The sequence below is a fragment of the Hemitrygon akajei genome, chromosome 18 (assembly GCF_048418815.1).
Source record: "Hemitrygon akajei chromosome 18, sHemAka1.3, whole genome shotgun sequence".
Lineage (NCBI taxonomy): Eukaryota > Metazoa > Chordata > Chondrichthyes > Myliobatiformes > Dasyatidae > Hemitrygon > Hemitrygon akajei.
In genome coordinates this window covers 62,401,830-62,425,542 of record NC_133141.1, presented here as the reverse complement: position 1 = coordinate 62,425,542, position 23,713 = coordinate 62,401,830, and the positions used below count along the sequence as shown (strand labels likewise).

At 40.7% G+C, this 23,713-nt stretch overlaps 1 protein-coding gene across 3 annotated transcripts in view; it reads right to left on the bottom strand.

Annotated features, from left to right (window-relative positions):
• Window positions 1-575: 575 nt before the first annotated feature.
• The window catches only part of LOC140741484 (SH3 and cysteine-rich domain-containing protein 2-like), a 233,126-nt gene continuing 209,988 nt past the window's right edge, over window positions 576-23,713 (bottom strand). Inside the window, exons 10-13 of one of the 3 annotated variants that reach the window (XM_073071729.1) lie at window positions 22,074-22,211; window positions 18,148-18,189; window positions 5,231-5,306; window positions 576-1,470 (exon numbers count right to left, since the gene is read on the bottom strand). In XM_073071729.1, coding sequence (XP_072927830.1) covers window positions 5,244-5,306; window positions 18,148-18,189; window positions 22,074-22,211 — 243 coding nt within the window. In that variant the 3' untranslated portion in view covers window positions 576-1,470; window positions 5,231-5,243. Of the gene's footprint in view, window positions 1,471-5,230; window positions 5,307-15,669; window positions 18,190-20,778; window positions 20,906-22,073; window positions 22,212-23,713 lie in introns of those variants that run through there. The other 2 variants (XM_073071730.1, XM_073071731.1) reach the window with 2 other exon arrangements.

Here is a 23,713-nt window from a genome sequence, read left to right as displayed (position 1 = left end):
GAGTGGTGAATACATTAGGAACTAATGTCCAGGCAATGATAAAGTGCCATTCTGTTTCTGAAAACTTCCTCCTACATGGAGCAACACACAGAATGCTGGAGGAACATCATAATAGACATGGCATCGAATTCTCTGACTTCCAGTAACTACTCCCTGTCTCTCCCCTTTTTTACCTTTCTCTCTCCTCCTGAACCAACGTTCCCTCTAATATATTTTTTTTACAGCTGCACGGACTATATAATATATATATTTATTTATTTAGAATGGAAATTTATAAATCACAGAGTTTTGATTTTATTTATTAATTGAAGTTATAATGAAATATAGTACAAAGAAAATTTTTCATGTTTCCTCAACATTTTCTCGTCTGTCTTTATTACAAATCCACTCTCTGTAAAAACTATCCAGATTAATTTTGTATCCGGATAAAAGATATGACTTAATCCTCATTAGATAATCCAAACTGTTCCACTTCTAGTCTGTTTCTGGATTTCAAAGTTCAAACTACATTAATTATAAAAGTATATATACTGTATAAAATATTGAGATCTGTCTCCTTACAGGCAGCCACAAAACAAAGAAACCCAATAGACCCTGTTAAAAAAAATCATCAAACACCCATTGTGCAAAACAAGAACAAATTGTGCAAACAATGAAAAGTAATCAAATAACATTCAGAACTGAAGTTCACAAAAGTGAGTTCACAGCCATGAAGCCAGTCACAGTCAATCCAGGAGCCTGCCAGTTGCAGGTCACAGCCTTAGTTCAGCACAAAGATGTGTAAACCTTGCTGATCAGCAAGATGAACACCAACCCGTCCTCTTCTCCAGCTCCGACACCTTAACCTTTTCAATCTGGCTCAGGACTTAAATCAGTCAAATCACAGAATGTTCCACGTTCTTGGGTGCAGGCCCCACCATCTTGACACTGCCTCACGTCAGATCTGCCACTTCGAATCGGCTCCAACTCTGCTCCAGCACTGGTCATATATTTGTTCGTTCCTTGCTCTCGGGCGCGGACTCCACCATCTCAATTTGCCCTGTACACACCATGCTGCAACCATTCTGCACCTCTGAGACTTCAGCTTACACTGCAAAAATGCATTTACATTTACATTTTCATAAGAATGAATCTATGTTCACAGTCAGCACTAGAAGCTTGGAATGTTCCAACAATGTCAACAAGAGTTGCCAGTTCTTCAAATTCTTCATTTCTAAGCACATAATTCAACACATCAGTGAATGTCTTATTGAACCAGTCTTAGCTTTCTCAGATTTCAAAATAAATTTGAAACCACAGTATCGCTGTGATATTTTCGAGATGCTTTCTTCGTAGTTCATAAGAGTACCTGAGTTTTTTTTGTCAGTCGTATAGCATTCTCTTTTCCAAATTTAGAATTGGTTGCATTTCCAATAGCAACAGGTTCAAAACCTTTCCATTCTCTTAACTCATTGTCAGGAGATCTATTACCTGTGATTACACACACATTGAATTAATCAAATAATAGGTGCAGCATCGACATCAGAACTTATGGATGCAAGCAGATCTTTCACTTTTCACTCCAATAAACAGTACCACCAAGATACTGATGATAACTTGTTAATTTTTATTTTTGCATACTGTAGTGCATTCAATTGTATTCAAACAGTTTTTCTGAAGGAATTTACAAAGAGATGCCAGATCTTCTAAAACATCATTAAGGACAGTTAAAGCTACTCGATATTGTGAATTGGTCAAAATCTTCAGTTGCTGATTGGATCATTACATTCATTAAATTGCTTTCTGCAACACTGGATGAAAACTTCACAATTCTTCATTAAAGCAGTAATGACATAATGTCTTGACAGCCATCTTACTTTGTTTAGTGGTCTAAATGACACAACATCACATCCTGTAACATTAGCTAATTCTTCTAGATTTCCTTTTTTAACCGATGACCTGCTGAACATTGTAGCCTCTGTTATAGACAATAGACAATAGGTGCAGAAGTAGACCATTCGACCCTTCAAGCCTGCACCGCCATTTTGAGATCATGGCTGATCAATTCCAATCAATACCCGGTTCCTGCCTTGTCCCCATATCCCTTGATTCCCCTATCCATAAGATACCTATCTAGCTCCTTCTTGAAAGCATCCAGAGAATTGGCCTCCACTACCTTCCGAGGCAGTGCATTCCAGACCCCCACAACTCTCTGGGAGAAGAAGTTTTTCCTTAACTCTGTCCTAAATGACCTACCCCTTATTCTCAAACCATGCCCTCTGGTACTGGACTCTCCCAGCATCTGGAACATATTTCCTGCCTCTATCTTGTCCAATCCCTTAATAATCTTATATGTTTCAATCAGATCCCCTCTCAATCTCCTTAATTCCAGCATGTACAAGCCCAGTCTCTCTAACCTCTCTGCATAAGACAGTCCTGACATCCCAGGAATTAACGTTGTGAATCTACGCTGCACTTCCTCTACAGCCAGGATGTCCTTCCTTAACCCTGGAGACCAAAACTGTACACAATACTCCAGGTGTGGTCTCACCAGGGCTCTGTACAAATGCAAGAGGATTTCCTTGCTCTTGTACTCAATTCCCTTTTTAATAAAGGCCAACATTCCATTAGCCTTCTTCACTGCCTGCTGCACTTGCTCATTCACCTTCAGTGACTGATGAACGAGGACTCCGAGATCTTTGTATTTCTCCCTTACCTAACTCTACACCATTCAGATAATAAACTGCCTTCCTGTTCTTACTCCCAAAGTGGATAACCTCACACTGACATTAAACGCCATCTGCCAAGTATCTGCCCACTCACCCAGCCTATCCAAGTCACCCTGAATTCTCCTAACATCCTCATCACATTTCACACTGCCACCCAGCTTAGTATCATCAGCAAATTTGCTGATGTTATTTTCTATGCCTTCATCCAAATCGTTAACGTAAATGGTAAACAGCTGTGGTCCCAATACCGAGCCCTGTGGCACCCCACTAGTCACCACCTGCCATTCCGAGAAACACCCATTCATCGCTACCCTTTGCTTTCTATCTGCCAACCAGTTTTCTATCCATGTTAATGCCTTCCCCCCGATACCCTGAGCTTTGATTTTACCCACCAATCTTCTATGTGGGACCTTATCAAATGGCTTCTGAAAATCGAGGTACATTACATCCACTGGATCTCCCCAGTCTAACTTCCTGGTTACATCCTCGAAAAACTCCAACAGATTAGTCAAGCATGATTTACCCTTGGTAAATCCATGCTGGCTCAGCCCAATCCTATCACTGCTATCTAGATATGCCACTATTTCATCCTTAATAATGGACTCCAGCATCTTCCCCACCACCGATGTCAGGCTGACAGGTCGATAGTTCTCTGTTTTCTCCCTCCCTCCTTTCTTAAAAAGTGGAATAACATTAGCCATTCTCCAATCCTCAGGGACTGATCCTGAATCTAAGGAACATTGAAAAATGATTACCAATGCATCCGCAGTTTCCAGGGCCACCTCCTTTAGTACCCTAGGGTGCAGACCATCTGGACCTGGGGATTTGTCAGCCTTCAGTCCCATCAGTCTTCTCATCACTGTTTCCTTCCAAATGTCAATCTGTTTCATTTCCTCTGTTACCCTATGTCCGTGGCCCATCCATACATCTGGGAGATTGCTTGTGTCTTCCTTAGTGAAAACAGATCTAAAGTACTCATTAAATTCTTCTGCCATTTCTCTGTTTCCCATAACAATTTCACCCAATTCATTCTTCAAGGGCCCAACATTGTTCTTAACTATCTTCTTTCTCTTCACATACCTATAAAAGCTTTTGCTATCTTCCTTTATATTCCTGGCTAGCTTGCGTTCGTACCTCATTTTTTCTCCCCGTATTGTCTTTTCAGTTAAGTTCTGTTGTTCCTTAAACACTTCCCAATCATCTGTCCTCCCACTCACCTTAGCTCTGTCATATTTCCTTTTTTTTAATGCTATGCAATCTCTGACTTCCTTTGTCAACCACTGTGGCCCCTTTCCCCCCTTTGAATCCTTCCTTCTCTGGGGGATGAACTGATTTTGCACCTTGTGCATTATTCCCAAGAATACCTGCCATTGCTGTTCCACTGTCTTTTCTGCTAGGCTATCCGTCCAGTCAACTTTGGCCAGCTCCTCCCTCATGGCTCCATAGTTTCCCCTGTTCATTTGCCACACTGACACCTCCGAGCTGCCCTTATCCTTCTCAAATTGCAGATAAAAGCTTATCATATTGTGATCACTACCTCCTAATGGCTCCTTTACTGCGAGATCGCTTATCAAATCCTGTTCATTACATAACACTAAATCCAGAATAGTCTTGTCCCTGGTCGGCTCTCGTACAAGCTGTTCATAGCAGAATTTCTATATCCTGGATAATTGATACTTTTTCCCATGCTTTGTCTATTTGCAGATCTTCTCTATGTGCGATGCTTAATTTCTTATCAAAGAATTGCTGGCACACCATTATTCTTTCCAAACATAATATTTTCCCTATCTGACATAAACATTATCTTTTGAATATCAAGATTGTTGTTGATGTAACTCCTCTTGCATCAACAATAGTGATACTGTAACATGAATTAGTTTCAAAATATCAACAAATACAGTCTTATAGGGAGTTTCATTTTCTAGTTGAAACTTAAAATACGAAACTAACATTTTCTGTACTTTCATCAGCAATTCGTGTATGGAAAGCAAATTTCTGCAGTTCTTCCATTATCTTTTTCTGAAGTACAAAGCTATTGCACCCAACAAATTCAAATATATAGTTCTTGCTGCACTAACTCTCTGGTATATTTACATATTTGGCCACATGTGCATGAATTTCTCGCATGGAATGCATAGAAGCATTAATTTTAATTTCTAAGATAATGTTATCATTATCTTGGACCATATCAGAGTTAGACTTTTTTCACACATCTTGTTTCACTCTTGCTTCACACTCTTTTGGAGTTCAGTTGACATGCAAAATTCCACATTTCTTCTGGTTGCATAATTTGGTAACTGCACCTATATGAATTCTCTGGTTAAGATGTCATTTTAAGTCACCTAACTTACATTCTTCTTATTTTTTCCACTATATAACTCACCCCCAATTTTCACTTCCACACAAATGGTGCATACAACACTGCCAGTATCATGATATGTAAAAATATCACCAATTTGTATTTTTTGTTTTTGATGTGACGACAGTAACTCAGTATCTGCAAGTTGCAAAAGTCACTCTACCTTAAAATTTGTATCAGCTTTGTTCTTCAAAGCATTTAATTCTTCTTCTGCTTTTCTTTTCAACATCCTTTGGATACTAAAAATAATAGCAATTATATTTGAGAATACTAAAAATAATCATTATTATTATTTGAAAAATTTAACAAGGCATGTAAAAAAATTATAATTTTAATGAAATAAGCACAGTCATGCAAACAATTTTACAGAAATAAATTTTTATCTTATTTGAACAATTTTTAATTTAAAAATTCTAATTAGTTTATAACCTATTTAAAAAATTACTCACCAAAAATTCAGAATATAGAATTTTTCACATCAGACAAACACAACCATAACTTACAACACAAGTGAATGATTTCAGGTAGTCAAAACAACTGTCAGGCACAATGGCAAAGGTAAAATGTTTTGACAAAACGACGTCGGCATACAGTGGGCCGGTGGTTTATTAACAATGAGTTACTGACTTCCATTCTGTGTTTATTGTTACAATTTGTAAGTGTTGTAACTTGAAACAATGACAATGTAAATAAGTTGAAGCTCTAAAATGTTTCAAAGTGAAGGTTGCTGTATGTTTATTATTTAGAAAATTTATCGATTATATTCATTAGCACAATTACAGAGCATTTCACAATTATATTAACATAGATTTCAAAATTACATTAGCATAATTTCAAAAAGATATTAACATAATTTCAAAATTATATTAACATTATATAAAAGAAAATTCCAGCTGCACGGCAACGAAGGCTATGTGCTTGGGAGCATTTCAGTTATTGAGTGGCCACACACCCATGCAGCTGAGAGGGAACAGTGCAAATGACTCCCATCACCCTATCTTGTCTTCGACCCATTACCCACACACTTTTCCTATTGGTTTTCTTCCCCACTTCCCTGCTTTAATTCCATGCTCCACCATCCTCTCCTATCACATTCCATCTTCTTCAGCCCTTTGTCACTTCCACCAATCACCTTCCACATTTTTACATAATTCATGCCCTCCCTTTCCTCACCTGACTGTCAATCTCCTTTCACCTGGATCCACCTTTTGTCTGTGAGCTCTTGCTTCACCCCTTCTCTCCACCTTTCTACACACGGCTATCTCCCCTCTTTCTTTCCTGTCCTAATGAAGGATGGGGTGGACGGAATTCTCATTTGAACCTACTGAATATTGAAAGGCCTGGATAGAGTGGATGTGGAGAGTATGTTTCCTGTAGTGGGGGAGTCTAGCACCAGAGGGCATAGCCTCAGAATACAAGAAAGTGTCTTCCTAGAGATGAGGACAAATTTCTTTAGCCAGAGGGTGGCGAATCTGTGGAATTCGCTGCCATAACTGGCTGTGGAGGCCAAAGCATTAAGCATATTTAAAGAAGAGGTTGATAGGTTTTTAATTATTAATAGCATCACAGGTTATAGAGAGAAGACAGGAGAATGGAATTGGGAGGGAATATAAAACAGCCATGATTGAATGATAGAGCTGAGTTGATGGGCTGAATGGTCTAATTCTGGTCTTAAGAAGGGTCTCGATCCAAAATGTTGATAGTGCATTTCTCTCCATAGATGCTGCCTAACCACCTGAATTCCTACAGTACTGTGTGTTGTTTCAGATTTCCAGCATCTGCAGTCTCTCTTGTGTGACAATATAGATGTGCCTTGTGTGCTAGCGTGGTCATGATCAAGTTACACATAAATATTTAGATAACATTTTAATACACATATATGGTTTTAGGAAATATATGCTGAAATATTCTCTATAACATGCAGCTCAATATGTTTATTTACAGCAGTATATCTGGATTACTCTGCCTTTATTGCATTTGTTGGACTGTTTACATAAGTGCAGAAGGCAATCTCTTATTCAAATCTTTAGAGAGTTTTAATCATACAGCACAGAAAAAGGCCCTCTAGTTTGCTAAGTCTGTGCTGACTATGAGACACCAATTTACACTAACCCTACCCTATCTCTGATTCTTCTTTTCATAGAAACATAGAAAAACCTACAGCGCAATACAGGCCCTTCGGCCCACAAAGATGTGCTGAACGTGTCCCTACCTTAGAAATTAGTAGGCTTATGTATAGCCCTCTATTTTACTAATCTCCATGTACCTATCTAAAAGTCTCTTAAAAGACCCTGTCGTATCCACCTCCACCACTGTTGCAGCAGCCCGTTCCACACACTCACCACTCTGAGTGTTTTTTCAGTCCTTGATTGCTTTGTAGCTGTTATCAAAAACCTTAATCCCAATATTTATTTATTTATTTATTGGGTGCAGAATTGGCCCTTTGAGCCATGCCACCTAGCAACCCACTGATTTAACCCCAGCCTAATCACAGGACAAGCTACAATGACCAATTAACCTACCAATCAGTATGTCTTTGGTCTGTGGAGGAAACCCACATGGTCATGTGGAGAACGTACAAACTCCTTACAGACAGTGGTGGGAATGGAACCCTTATTGCTGGTACTGTAGAGTATTTTGCTAAATACTATGTTACTGTGTCACCCTATGTGAGCCAGCACCACAACTATCAACCTGAAATTTATACAGACCTCTTGTGGCCTGTTTACTGTGAGCCCAGCTACCAATTTTCTAGCCCACTTAATGGCCTCCAAAGAGCAATAAATGCACACATTATACATACGAATACTGTGCATTTGCAGATATTTCACATGTCACATACTACAAACTCTTTCAGTCTCACAACTGATCTCTGCTTGCAGAAACTATGGTAGCATCACCCAATGCTCAGGGACACAGAGAGCATTCAAATATGAATTAGAACCACAAAATATGTCCTTCAGCCCACCATATCTGTACTGACTGTGATGCCAATTTTAACTAATTCCATCTGTCTTCCTGTTGTGTATTTCAGTGGTATTTGTGTAATATTGTAAACATATTGTTTGATTAAGCATTCTTCATTGTTTAAATAATTCCTTATGCGTTATATATATAAACTTCTTCCACTCAAGATGGCACCAGCAAACAATGCTACCTCAGGCGACATCTTCCAGATAGTCCACAAAACTGTTTATTTCACATCTTCTTTTTATTTTAAATGTGTTTCTGGTACTGTTAGAATCTGTGATCTATAGTTTGAAGATTGATTGAGTGATCTGGCACATTGGTGTCTCTGAGAAGATCCTAGGAGGTGAGCGCCCTCGAAGCTTAGGGACTTGGGTGAGTCCATGATCAACTGTATTTCTAGCCGATCTCGCCAATTAAAGCATCGGGGAAGACTGAAACATTGAGGTAAGTGCAGAAGGTGAGCGAGTGTTCAGTGCCATCTACCAGTCTCTCGCTCACTGCTGCCAAAGGAATGTGTCTGCATTCAAATGGTCTCTCTCTCTCCCTTGATGCTGTTGGAGGATGGTACTGAAGCTCTGGATTGGATTCTATTTCACTTGGATGCTTTCAGTTTTATGTTGTTACATTCTGCAGTTTTACCCATTCTTTCCTGTTGCCGTTTGTGCAATTATTTTGCCAGAGGAGGGGTTTGGAGTTTGACGTTCTTGATGCCGTTTGAATGAATTTTTCTTTGCACGCTGGGGGCTTGATGTTCTTGTTGCCATTTGTGCAATCTGTTTGTGCATGGGGCAGGGGGGTTGATGTCCTTGTTGCCATTTGCACACTTTGAATTTTTTGCACGTGGGGTGATTGATGTTCTTGTTGCTGTTTGCGCAATTTGTTTGTTCGCGTGCGGGGGAAGTTTGATGTTCTTGATGCTGTTTGCATGATATGTTTTTTTGCGCATGGGGGAGAGGGTTGATGTTTTTCTTTGAATGGCCTCCATGGTTTTCTTTGTTTTTGTAACTGTCTGAAGATGAATCTTAAGAGTCATATACTGCATACATACTTTGACAATAAATGTACCTTGAACCTTGAGATATGTGAATTGTATACATTATCATATTATCTTGCTCAAAGTGAACACTAAGTTAGACTCACATTTCAGACTCTGTGTCCTCCTTTGAATTAGTTTAATGTTTTGAAGTTACGAAACAAAACATTTTCTGCACACGGTCAATATCCTTCCATTCACTGCCTGTTCATGAGCCTGCCTAAATGCCCTCTTCAACACTGATATTGTATCTGCTTCCATCACTTCGTCTAGTGGCATGTCACGGGCACTTATCACTCCCTGTGTAATAAAAAAGTTGCCTTGCAAATCTCCTTTAAACTTTCCCCCTCACACCTTAAAAGCTCTGCCCTCTAGTATTTGACATCCCCCCCCCCAGGAAAATACTCTATGCCTCTCATAATTTTACATACTGTACTTCTAACAAGTCCACAATCTAAGCTTGTCAAATTTGCCCATATAGCTGGTACACTCTATTCCAGGAATATCCTGGTGAATCTCTTCTGCACACTTTCCAAAGCTTCCACATCCTTAATGTAATATGGAGTACAGAGCTATGCACAATACTCCAAAAGTAGGCTAACCTAAGTTTTATACAGCTACAACACGATCTCCCAACCTTCAAGGGCAAAACCCTGACCAATGAAGGCAAGTGTGTCATTAGCCTTCTTTACCACCCTACTTATCTTGTCACTTTGGACTTGCACCCAAGACACCCAATGTACATTGATACCACCAAGGGTCTTGCATTTACTGTATACTTTCCTCTAACATATGACTTCACAAAGTGCAAAACCTCACACTGAGAACAGAGAGGACTGTCAAGCTAAAGAACAAGATGTTAGACAACGAATTTCTAACTAGCACAACATCCAAAATATAACAGACAAATTAATTTTAATGCCAAATCTGTGGGAGGGAACAACTAAACTCAAATCTGTTCATAAACAATGAGAAAGCAATAAATTCTGTATGTACAATGTGTTTCTTTATGTACAATACAAGCAGTGCCATTGAGTGTTAAAGTTAAGCCAGAAGTTTTTTTTTGGTGAGTTAAAAAGTGCCTGTGAAGTCACGCAACTGGTTATAGTTCAGAACAATCAGAGTCTGCCCTAGCCTCTTATAGAGTCATAGAGCACTGAGGCATACAAACAGGCCCTTTGGCCCATCTAGTCCGAAGTATTATTCTGCCTAGACCTTCAACCTGCACCTGGAAAATAGCTCTCCACACCCCTCCTATCCCTTTAATTATCCAAACTTCTCTTAAATGTTGAAATCAAACCTGCATTCATCACATCTGCTGGCAGCCCATTCAACATTCTCACCACCCTTTGAATGAAGTTGTTTCCCTTAAACATTTCACCCTTAACCTATTACCTCTAGTTCGTGTTTCAGCCAACCTCAGTGAAAAAAATGCCCCCCACAATTCTGTATACCTCTATCAAGTCTCCCCTCATTCTCTATAACCCAGGTCCTTAAGTCTTGGCAACATCCTTGCAAATTTTCTCTGTACTCTTTCAATCTTATTGATTTTGATATTATGTATCCAATTGCTTCAACGTTTAAGCCTGGAGAAGCACAGTACCTCATATCTACCTTTTATCTCTCCAGATGTCAATATTGTTAAGTCTTTACTTTTAATCCATGACCCATAAGATATAGGAGCAGAATTAGGCCATTTGGCCCATTGAGCTTGCTTTGCCATTCCATCAGTGTTGATTTATTATCCTTGTCAACCTCCGCTTTAAATATACCCAATAACTTGGCCTCCACAACAGTCTTTGGCAATGAATTCCACATATTCACCACCCTCTGGCTAAAGAAGTTCCTCCTCATCTCTGTTCTAAAGTGGCATCTTTGTATTCTGAGGCTGTGTCCTCTGGTCTTAGACTCCCCCACTATAGGACTCTCCTCAAGGTTTAGGTACTGCTGAAGTCTCCTCCTCTGCCTTTTAGTCTTTTACTTCCCAGTTCTGTGATTTCACTTCAAAGAAGCAAGCTGCTTTGCAAGCTCACACTTGCAGACAATTTAAACACCTCTACGTGGAATCCTTTTGTCATTGAAATTGAACTGTTCTATATTAATCCATGATTACATAGCTGTGGTAAATTCTAGCTGCAATTGTAACCAGAGATCGAACCTGTGCATTCTGATGCCTTTATTTGAAACAACAGATAAGATTCTCATTTGATGTATTAAAGCTTTTACTCTAAGCACAAGATTCAATGACCTGCTTCATTCAGCCTATGACTAAAATTTGCAAACCAATTATGTGTTTCTGAAATCTCCTAGATAGTGAATTTATAACTGCTGAAACATGACTACCACCCACATTCTTGGCAAAAACAAAGTACTGCTTGTTCACATATCTTACTTTAGAAATTCCATATAAAATTGGGAATACTTCACAGTGATGTGACGAGGTTCAGAGTAATTGGTTTAACTTTATATTGTAGATAGGATGATTATAGAAACACAGAAAACCTACAGCACAATACAGGCCCTTCGGCCCATGATGCTGTGCCCAACATGTCCTTACCTTAGAAATTACCCAGGCTTACCCATAGCCCTCTATTTTTCTAAGCTCCATGTACCTGTGCAGGAGTCTCTTAAAAGACCCTATCAAAGCTGCCTCCACCACCGTTGCCGGCAGTCCATTCCATGCACTTACCACCATCTGCATAAGAAATTTACCCCTGACATCTCCTCTGTACCTACTTCCAAGCACCTTAAAGCTGTGCCCTCTCATGTTAGCTATTTCAGCCCTGGCAAAAAGCATCTGACTATCCACACGATCGATGTCTCTCATCACCTTATACACCTCTATCAGTTCACCTCTCAACCTCTGTCGCTCCAAGGAGAAAAAGCCAAGTTCACTCAACCATGACTAAACTTTCAATTAACACCTTATTTAGGGCACAATAATAGCAATGCACATTGCTTGGAGAAAAACAAGTTTCTTTTGTATGCAGTCTCAAAACACTGATTCACACTAGCAAAATCTACTCACAATGCAATGAACAAGTTAGAAATCAGATTTTTAAAAAATTCTCAGGCTTAATAAACATCAGAAATAGCAGCAGAATCAGCCAAACAGACTCTCAAGTCTTCTTTTCCCTTTAGTAAGGTCATGACTAATTTAATCTTGGCCCTAGTATCATTTTCCTTCCTGATTCCTCCAAGCTTATGGTTGCTCTGAAGTCCAAAATCTTCTCAGTTTATGTTATTTCAATCAGTCTTCAAATAAAGTTCCCTGGGATTGAGAATTGTACAGATTCCAACTCTTCATGAGAAGTTTCACCTTTTCTCCATCTGATCCTGAGATAATGCCCTCTAGTTTTATCTTCTCCCACCCCTCCCACAATGAGAAACCCCCTTGGTATTTTACTTGGTGCCATCTCCAACAGGATCCCACCACCAAGCACATCTCCCCCCCCCCGCCACTTTCTGCCTTCCGCAGGGATTGCTCCCTACGCAACTCCCTTGTCCACTCGTCCCCCCCCAACCCTTCCCACCGATCTCCCTCCTGGCACTTAACCTTGTAAGCGGAACAAGTGCTACACCTGCCCTTACACTTCCTCCCTCACCACCATTCAGGGCCCCAGACAGTCCTTCCAGGTGAGGCGACACTTCACCTGTGAGTTGATTGGTGTAATATACTGTGTCCGGTGCTCCCGGTGTGGCCTTCTATATATTGGTGAGACCTGATGTAGACTGGGAGACCGTTTCAGTGAACACCTACGCTCCGTCCGCCAGGGAAAGCAGGATCTCCCAGTGGCCACACATTTTAATTCCACTTCCCATTCCCATTCTCATTCTGATATGTCGATCCATGGCCTCCTCTACTGTCAAGATGAAGCCACACTCAGGTTGGAAGAACAACACCTTATATGCCATTTGGGTAGCCTCCAACCTGATGGCATGAACATTGATTTCTCTAACTTCCATTAATGCCCCTCCTCCCCTTCTTACCCCATCCCTAATTTTTAAATTTTTTTCTTTCCCTCTCACAATAACTCCTTGCCTGTTCTCAATCTTCCTCTGGTGCTCCCCTCCCCCCTTCTTTCTTCCAAGGCCTTCTGTCCTATGATACTCCCCCTTCTCCAGCTGTGTATCCCAACTTCCCAGCTCTTAGCTTCATCCCTCCCCCTCCTGTCTTCTCACATCATTTTGGGTCTCCCCCCCCCCCACATTCAAATCTCTTACTATCTCTTCTTTCAGTCCTGACGAAGGGTCTCGACCCGAAACATCGACTGGATTTCTTCCTATAGATGCTGCCTGGCCTGCTGCGTTCCACCAGCATTTTGTGTGTGTTGCTTGGTATTTTATACAGCTTTGTAAGAACACATCCTGTCTTCTAAACTTCAAAGAATATAGCCCCAACTTGCTCAGTTTCTTCTCAGGATACAAATCCTTCACCCCAGGAATCAATATAGTGAATTTTCTGCATCACGGATCAATTATATGCTTCATTAAATGAGCAGACCAAATCAGTATTACAAGTGTATTCTCCACACAAACCTAAACAGTTCTAAGAGAATCAATATAAACCTTTAATCATCAACAATCCTGTCTAGGCAGGCGATGATGTATATTTTTTAAAATTTGAAATTATATAAGCTGCAAGGGAGTCCTTGGCTGATAGCATTGGATGATTATTGATCTCATCACAACCAGCCGTAAACATTGAGTGAAACAACCCTTGATACAAATGGGAGCTTAGAAAAATGAATCCAAAAAATGAAGTGGTAATTAGGAAGTGTTTCAGTTTTAGAACATTGTAGCTTTCTATTTGCGATGAAATGTTCTTTGTTCCAATATGCAAGTAGATCTTTTCCCCCTCTGTGATAATTCCCTCCCTTGGTAGTCAAGCAACAGAAGCTGGGGAATTAATATGAGGGCTCCTATGATGTTGCTACTCAATGAGCCTTACGACAATTCCCTCATCCACCTGCTGTACTTCAACCATAAACCCATAAGACATATGGAGTGGAATTAGGCCATTCTGTCCATCAAATTTGCTCTGCCATTTGATCATGGTTGATTTCTTTTCCCTCTGAACCCCATTTCCTATCCTCTTCTTGAAAACAATTGTATCTATCAAACTCCACTTTTCATACACCCAATGACTTGGCCTCCACACCATTTGTAGCAATGAATTCCACAGATTCACCACCATTTGGCTAAAGAAATTCCTCGTCATTTCTGTTCTAAAGACATGTCCTTCTTCTGAATCTGTGCCCCCTGGTAGTAGACTCTCCCACTACAGGAAACATCCTCTCCATGTTCACACTATCTAGGCTTCTCAATATTTGATAGGTTTCAATAAGATCCCCCCCTTGTTTTTCTAAACTCCAGTAAGTACAGACCCACAGCCATCAAACGGTACTCATACATTAACCCTTTAATACCTGGGATTATTCTTGTATACCTTCTCCAGGTCCTCTCTGATGCCAGCATATACTTTCTTAGATAGAAGGCCCAAGATGTAACCTGAACTGTCAGTATCTGTCAGTTTAGTGGAAAGATGAGTGTACTGAATGCTAAATATTCACTGAGAATTGACATTTTGAGAACCAGGACCATCTTAGCCAAACAGTTTTGCATTAATGAAATATCAGGAACACATAACAAATGACTCTATTGGTTAAAACATTACTATAAGACCATAAGTTATAGGAGCAGAATTATGAGAGGCATAGATGGTGTCTTTTTCCCTGGTCCAACTTGCCCTTCTTTGATACTCCTGCTCAGAAAGGCTGTAGCATAGAAACAAAAAACCTACAGCACATTACAGGCCCTTTGGCCCACAATTCTGTGCCAAACATGTACTTACTTTAGAAATTATCCATAGCCCTCCACCACCATTGCTGGCAGCCTATTCCACGCACTCATCACTCTCTGTGTAAAGAACTTACCCCTGACATCTCCTCTGTACCTACTTCTAAGCACCTTAAAACTGTGCCCTCTTGTGTTAGCCATTCCAGCCCTGGGAAAAAGCCTCTGACTATCCACACGATCAATGCCTCTCATCATCTCTATCAAGTCATCTCTCATCCTCCGCCACTCCAAGGAGAAAAGGCCGAGTTCACGCAACCTATTCTCTAAGGCATGCTCCCCAATCCAGGCAACATCCTTGTAAATCTCCTCTGCACCCTTTCTATGGCTTCCACATCCTTCCTGTAGTGAGGTACTTACACAGGTCTCTTTATTTGAGGAGGGATATGCTTGGTACTGGAGGCAGTTCAACCTGTAGAATTGCCTTTTGTTGATCCCGGGAACATCTTGTAATGAAGAACTGAATTGGACTTTAAGTTTAGAAGCTTAGGAGGTAACCCCAAACACAAAAGCTTTTGAGGGAGATTGATAGAATGTTTCTCTTAGTGGGATTGTTTAGACCAAGGAAAAATGGCTTCAGAGTAGGAGGACTTACTCCCAAAATCATAAATCATTCTCATTCTCTAGAGTGCTGCAGAGGCAACATCATTGAATGTATTCATAGTTCAGCTTTATTTTGCCCTAGAGGGAAACCAATGATCAACTTAACACACACAAAATTCTGGAGGAAACCAACAAATCAGTCAGCAGCTATGGAGAAGAAGAAACTATTGACATCTTGGGCCAAGACCCTTTATCAGGACTGTAAAAGAATGGGGAAGAAACTAGAATAAGAAGGTGTGGTGGGGGGGGGGGGAGTGGAAGGAGTACAAGTTGACAGATGATTGGTGAGCCCAGGTGGGTGGGAACAGGGGAATGAAGCGAGAAGCTGGAGGTGATAGATGGAAAATTTGAAGGACTGAAGACAAAGGAATCTGATAGGAGAAGAGAGTGGATCATGGAAGAAAGGGAAAGAGGAAGGGCACCAGAGCAAGGTGATGGGCAGGTGAAAAGAAGAGAACAGGTTAGGCAAAGAAGTGGAATTGGACCAGAATCAGACAGCCAATGATCTTATGGAACATCTTTTCCTATTTTCACTATTCTAAGAAAAATTGCTAAGGGAATCCAATTGAGAATTCCCTTCCAAAATTGAAAACTGAGATGCAAAGAATGCAGCGACAACCCTTCACTGGATTCTTATTGTGAAGAGTAAAGACTGCATTAAATACATCAATCTTGGAACAGCAGCATCACAAGGTCTACAATATCCAACTTAATTTGCCCAAAATAGCTCCCTAGTTCTCCACTCAGATCCTGAATCTAGAGGGGAAAAATATAAGGTGAATGGGAGAAATTCAGAGGACGTCTGATGGATAAGTTGAACGTGGTGTGTATCTGGAAAGAGCTGTCAGAGGCAGTGGTGGAGGATACTATTATAATGTTTGAAAGGCATTTGGACAGTTAATTGGATTAGAAAGGAGTTAGGGGAAAATGGGTCTAATGCAGGCAAATGGGATTAGCATAGACAGGTAGCAAGGGCAATGTGGACAAGGTGGGCCATAAGGGCTTTTCTCCATCCTGTAGTCAGTAAGTCCAGAGGTCAAAGCCTAAGGATCAATGCCCCATGTCAGCTTATCTGCAGGTTAGGAGCCCAATGTTTTTGAGTCTGTGATTCTGAGCTAGGGACTAGAGGTTTGTGGTCCAGTTCAATGTCTATGAGTCAGGAGTCCGTGGCCAAGGACTGGAGGCCCAGAGGCTGCCTATCCTGGGGTTGTAGGCCTATCTGTGGATGGGAGGGTGGAAAAAGGGCTTGTTTTGCTGCTGTTGTTTTATTTTATTGCTGTTGCAGCTTGCATTGTTCTGCTGAATGTTGTGGCATGCTATTTTGGCGCTGGAATGTGTGGCGACATGGGAGTACAACCTTAGGTTGCGCTGGTTGTTAATGCAAACTGCATTTTACTGTTTGTTTCGATGCACGTGTGATAAATAAATCTAAATCTGTACAGTTCTGTAATTCTATCTTATGCCATATGGCTTAAAAGGAACATCAGGCAATTAACAAAAACAGATAGAAGCCTTGGAAAATTATGCCATTCAGAGATGTAGCATGTGGTTTAATCAGGGTCAACCATAAATAAACATGGATAAAGTGATCAGAACAGGGTACAATCATTCCCATTCTCTTCCATGCTCACAAGGCATGGCCTTTTTACTAGGTTTTGCCAAGGATCTGGCGTATATTTGGTACAGTAAGTGGACCAGCCACAATTAAATTTAGCTAAGGAGGTAATATATCCAGGGCCTGAAACTCTGACCTTCTGCTATCTACCCTTCCTCGCACTGCACCAATCCTCTCCCCTCAATTAAACTCTGGGTTGAAACTGAATCCAAGGGTCCTGACACCAAGCAAAGTTAATTTACACTTCATGAAGAAATCTGCAGATGTTGGAAATTCAAGCAACACACACAAAATGCTGGTGGAACACAGCAAGCCAGGCAGCATCTATAGGGAGAAGCGCTGTCGACGTTTCGGGCCGCGACCCTTCGCAAGACCCTTGCGTTCCACCAGCATTTTGTGTACGTTGCTTAATTTACATTTTTGTTACCCGACCTGTTATCCCCAATGTATATCCAGAGCCAAAGTGTCCAACATTTTAGTAAACCAAAAAAAGTTCTGAAAATATCAACAATGATGACAAAGTGTTGGTTGCTGTGAAGAGATGGAGCAATTTTGGGCCGTTTCCTCTGTGCGTAGACAATGGACAAACTGTAGGTGACCTTAGGGGTTGCTCTGGTGCTTTAAAATGCATGGTGTCTTGGCAAAGAGCAGACTGGACAACATGGTGAAAACTGCTGTCTGACTGCCCCTTCAGCAGAGTTCAATTCAGTATTCAGCTCTCATTCTACGAGTTTCAATGTGCACTGATAGGTGCATGTCATGGGTCGAGGAGAAGGATTGCCATTTGTGTTATTGTGGACCAACCAATCTCCAGCTGACTGATGCAGTGTGGTGGCAAAGAGAGACAGACACAATAGAGTGAGCTAAATGTTAGGTACATAATCTGCTGCATATATTCCGTTTGGAGGCGGTCATGGTCGTGCTTAATTTGGAGGGTAAGAAAAGGTCAAATTTCATTCAGAATGTCTGCTGGCACGATTCCCCTTTTCTTGCCACTGCACACCTTGATAAACCCATTTGTTTCTTCTGCTCGACCGACACAAATCTGAAAAAGAAAACTGGATTTATTCAGCATTTTTGCTGTGGAGGAGCTTCAAGGACACATTACTGACTTAAGCTCAAGATCTACCCCTTTCACATATCAAACAATACCCTGCCTCAATCAACCAATTAGGATCCCAGCAGCTCATCACAAACCCTCCCTCAGATACCCTGAGCAAATCCTCATGGATTCAATCATTCACCCCATTCCAGTGTTTGACCCACTTTCCTGTGTGCAGAACAAGCATGTTCCATGGTTGCAGGAAGACTAGTGGAGGAGAGAGCAGATGCCCGCTTTTATGTACAAAATGTCTTCTGGGTCCCTCTGTTCCACAATATTCGTCCAGGGTGCAACCATTCACTGCATAAGTCTTACCCCGGCTTGATTTCCCAAAATGATAGCTATTTGCCAATCTTCAACCCAAACTGAACTGATCAAGATTTCCCTGTAATTTTTGATAACTTTTCTTCACTGAGTGATTTTGTTTTTTATTTCCTGAAAATTTTATTTCCAAATATCTCCTTGTGCTGTCCAAGATCTTCTCACTGTTCACACAGTGAGCATGGAACTAGGGTTGTTAGAAGACATGTAAACACAAAAGCTCACTGGGGCATATAAACAGCTCAGCAACATATTAAAGGATTATACAGATTCTGCAGATGCTGGAAAACTTGAACAACACAGACAAAATGCTGGAGGAATTCAGCAGGTAAAGCAGCATCTATAGAGAGGAATAAACTGTCAAAGCTTTGGGCTGAGACCCTTCATCAGGACTTGGCTTGAAATATTGACTGTTTATTACCCTTTATAGATGTGGCCTGAAAATGCTGAGCTCCTTGAGCATTTTGTGTGTGTAAATGAGATTAGACCAAGTAAAAGCTGATGGGGAAGTTACTTAAAGATCACCAGCGTGCAAGAACATGGGAGATGAAATAAAGAAGGAAAAATTTGTAGTTAACCACTTGCATGTACAAAACGGAAAACTTTTTTTAAAATAGTGACAGATTGGGAAAAATCCTTGTACACCATTGACTGAAAGCTAATACACAGGTAGCAAGTAATTGTAAGTGAAATTGTTTCTTTGGTCTTTATTGAAAAAGGATTTGAATACAGGAGTTAAGGACATCTTTCCAGAGTTATACAGGGCCTTGGTGAGACCACAATTGGAGTGCTGTTTACAGTTTTGGTCTTCTTAACTACAAAGGATGCTACTTGCCACAGAGGGAAGGCAGCAAAGATAAACCCATCCAATGTTTTTGCCATAAAAGGAGAGACTGAGTTGATGAGGCCTGTATTCTTAAAGTTTAGAAGAATGAGAGATAACCTCATTGAATTACTCACAGGCCTCAACACACCTGTCTCTGCTGGAATATTTCCCTTGACTGAGGGATCTAAAACCAGACACCTCAGTCTTGAAATAAGGGGCAAGCCACTTAGAACTGAGCAGAGATTGCTTCACTCAGAGGATGAATCTTCTCTATGCTGGAGGGTAGCAGAGGCAAAGTCACTGAGCTGGTAGAATGCATGGCCTAATGCAGTGGACAGATGTCAGGTGTTCCTGTTTCTACAGTAGAGTGGGTTCAATTCCTACCTCTGCCAGAATGGGTAATTTTGCGATTTTGTTTCTTCGGTGCCAGAATGTTTTTTTAAAATTTTAATTAGAGATACAGCATGGTAACAGGCCCTTCTAGCCAAAGAGCCTGTGCTGCCCAATTACACACATGACCAATTACCTACTAATCTGTGCATCTTCGGAATGTGGGATGAAACTGGAGCACCTGGAGGAAGTACATGTGATCACAGAGGGAACGTCTATGCTCCTTACAGATGCTATCGGGAATTGTATCCAGGTTGCTGATGCTGTAGTAGTCTGACACTAACTGCTACACTTCCACGCCACTCTTAAAAAGTTTGACGACACTTGTGGACTGCCTCCAGCATATCCTTGGTTGTTAATGCAAACAATGCATTTCACTGAGTGTTTCAATATACATGTGATAAATAAATCTGAATCTCATTTGAAACAGGGATCAATAAATTCCTGGATATTAATAGAATTAAGGGCTATGGGGAAAGAGGATGAAATGGTGGTGAGGTAGAAGATTTGCCACAATCAATGTGTCCAGCTTAAGAGGCCTGGTGTCTTATTTTGGCTCCAAATGCAATGCTCTTATGATGAAGTAGAGAGTATGAGATGGGAAAGATTTAAAAAGGGACATAGGGGTAATTTCTTCTCATAGAGTTCAAAGTTCAAAATAAATTTATTATCAAAGTCACCATATACTACCTTGAGATTCTTTATGTTGTGAGCATTCACAGTAGAACAGCGAAATACAATAAAATCATTGAAAAACTACACACAAAGATTGACAAACAACTAATGTACAAAATACAAACTGTGCAAATATAACAAATAAGTACATAAACACATAACATTGAGAAAATGAGTTGTAGAGTCCTTGAAATTTAGTTCATAGGATGGTGCATATATAGTATGAGCTGCTAGAGGAACTGGTAGAGGTGGTTACAAGAAAAACATTTAAAAAGCAGTTGGATATGGATTAAAAAAATGCTTAAATGGATATGGGCTATACACAGGTAAATGGGACTAATCTGGATGAGCATCTTGGTTGACATTAATGAGCAGAGCCTGTTTCTAGGCTTCATAACTCTATGATGAAGGTGCGGCTGTCATTCTTACAGCAGAGGATGATCAGAACTGTTGAAAAAGGTGACAGTATGAGTTTTAACAGAATGAATGATAAGAAACAGTTTAAGCAGCAGAGGAAGAGTGAGAAGGCACAGATACTAAAATAGACCCAGCAAGTTGCAGTTGTCTGGAACACTCTCCCTAAATAGACAGCAAGAAGTGGCTTCAATAAGAACGTTTAAACAGAGTATGCTGGGGCAATTAATTACCAGGTGACAACCAAAGACTTAGCACTGTTTATAGCAAAGAAGGCCATTCAACCCACTCAAACCATGTCAGCTCAGCAGGAGATAAATATATAACAGATGAGCTTTATTTGTTACACACACATCGAAACATAAAGTGAAATATATTGTTTGCATCAAATTAAATCAACGAGGATTGAGCTGAGCAGCCTACAAGTGTCACCATGCTTCCAGTGTCAACATAGCTTGTTCTACAACTTACTAACCCTAACCTGTACATCCTTGGAATGTGGAAAGAAATTGGAGCACCCGATGGAAATCCATGTGGCCACAGGGAGAACATACAAGCATGCCTTTGGGATGCTGCTGAAAACCAGAGCACCCAAGTGCTCATCCAATTCCCTTCAGAAGGCCTGATTAACTCTGCTTCACCACCTTTACAGGACTGGAAACCAAGAGCAGGAAGGATAATGTCCTATGGCTCTGCACAGACCCTGCCATGTTCACAGAAGGACGGTTTCAGCTGAAACTGGCCCAGAAACAGAGCCATGTACATAATAACTGCAATGAGCCATCTGTTTGATGTGAATTCTTGCCCAGAAAGGTCAATTAAATATCTAAATTACATAAGTTGTGTGATACAGCAAAGACCTAACAATATGGATCAATTCCCCACTAGGCTCCACACCATTGAGGATATCCTCAAAAAGGTTCTAAGTGCCAACAGCTGTCCATAAAGGGAGTGGGGTCATGACAGCTGTGACCTTTCCTGTGGTCACATAATATCCACAGAAGCAGAGTTAGCAGAGACCATCATAGGAATGCAGGATGGAATTTTCTGCTTATTACCCTTTTCTAATTTATTGACGGCAGCTAGGGCCCTCACCATCTCTCCTGAGACATCCGCTACTCCAGAGGAGGCCAGGGATTAAGGGAAGATGCTTCTGTTCAGGATGACTCATCTCCTCTGCCACCTTTAGATGTTAACTGACCTGCAGTTCCTTCAGGGGCAACTGCCCCTGCTCTTTGCTGCCTTGAAATGTTTTATTGCACTGCCAGACTTTTTCTCCAGGTCGGATGCGCTGAACAAAGTTGGCTGGAAAAAATCCCACTCGGTCCCCGATTTTACCCTGAAACAAAGCAAAAAGAGCTGCATGAGGGAGTCCTTGTGAATAGCACACAAAGCATTAAACAGCAAGCAACATGTTGTAGGGAGAGTTAGAGCTGACCCAGTTATACATTTATACAGTTATACAGTTACCCAGTTATAGTGAATGATGCCATTCACTATATGAACTAAACTAACCAACCAAATATCATCATGAAAACTGAATCACTATAATAACCAGAAGAGATTCTGCATGTACTGGAAATCCAGAATAACACAAACAAAATGTTAAACAAACTCAGAAGGTCCTTTCCATAGATGCTGCCTGACCTACAGAGTTCCTCCAGCATGTTGTGTGTCTTACTTTGCTACTGGGTGACGTACCAATTATCACTGCAGCCTCACAGCTTGACCTTGAGGTTTAATCACAGCTTGAGGTTAATCTTGACCTCGGCTGCTGTCCGAGTTAAGTTTGTGTTTTCTCACCACCATGGGTTTCCTTTGGGTGGTCCTCTTCCTCTTCTGGGGTGGCATGGGAGTGTAGCAGTTAGCGTAACGTAATTACAGCACCAACAACCTTGGTTCAACTCCTGCCACTGTTTGTAAGGAGTTTGTACATTTTCCCCATGATCGCATGGGTTTCCTCCCACAGTCCAAAGATGTGTGAGTCAGTAGGTTAATTGGTTACATGGGTGTAGCTCTCTCAAAATGAATGCTGACATTGCATTCCATTTACTCTGTCTGCAAGAGACAGAACAAATATCTGCAGGACACTTTGAAGAACCAGACAATTACTTCTGGTATTTCAGTTAACATTTAATCCTCAACCAAACATCACTGACATAGACAAGACACTCAAGAATCTGCAAACATTGAAATTCAAAACAAAAGCACAAACTGACTTCAGGACTGATGCAAAGTCTTGACCCACAATGTTGATCATCTGTTTACTGCCACAGAAGCTGCTTTGCCAGACAAATTCCTCCAGCAGTTTGTATGTTTCTCACTGATAAACACTATCTGGAGATTATCAAATACAGTACTTTGCTCTTTGAGCTTACAATGTGCAAATTGGCCCTGAATTACAATAGTGACTGTATATCAGAGATAAATGCTGGAAATACTCAGCAGATCATTGCACCAGTAGAATAAGAAATATTTCATGTCAATGATCAACCTGAATTTTTAAACTTACTTTTACTTTAATGTAGAGATACCCAAAGGGCCCATGCTATCCAATTATGCCATGTGACCAAGTGTATTCTTTGGACTGTGGGAGGAAACCCAAGCACCCAGAGGAAACCCACTCAGTAACGGGGGGGAAGGTACAAACGCTTCACAGTCAGCAACAGAAATTGAACCCAGGTCACTGGCTCTGTAATAGTATTATGCTAATTGCTACAGAATCAGAATCAGGTTTATTATCACTGGCATGTGTCATGAAATTTGTTAACGTAGCAGCAGCAGGTCAATGCAATACATATACAATATAGAAAAAATAAATTATCAATTACAATATGTGTA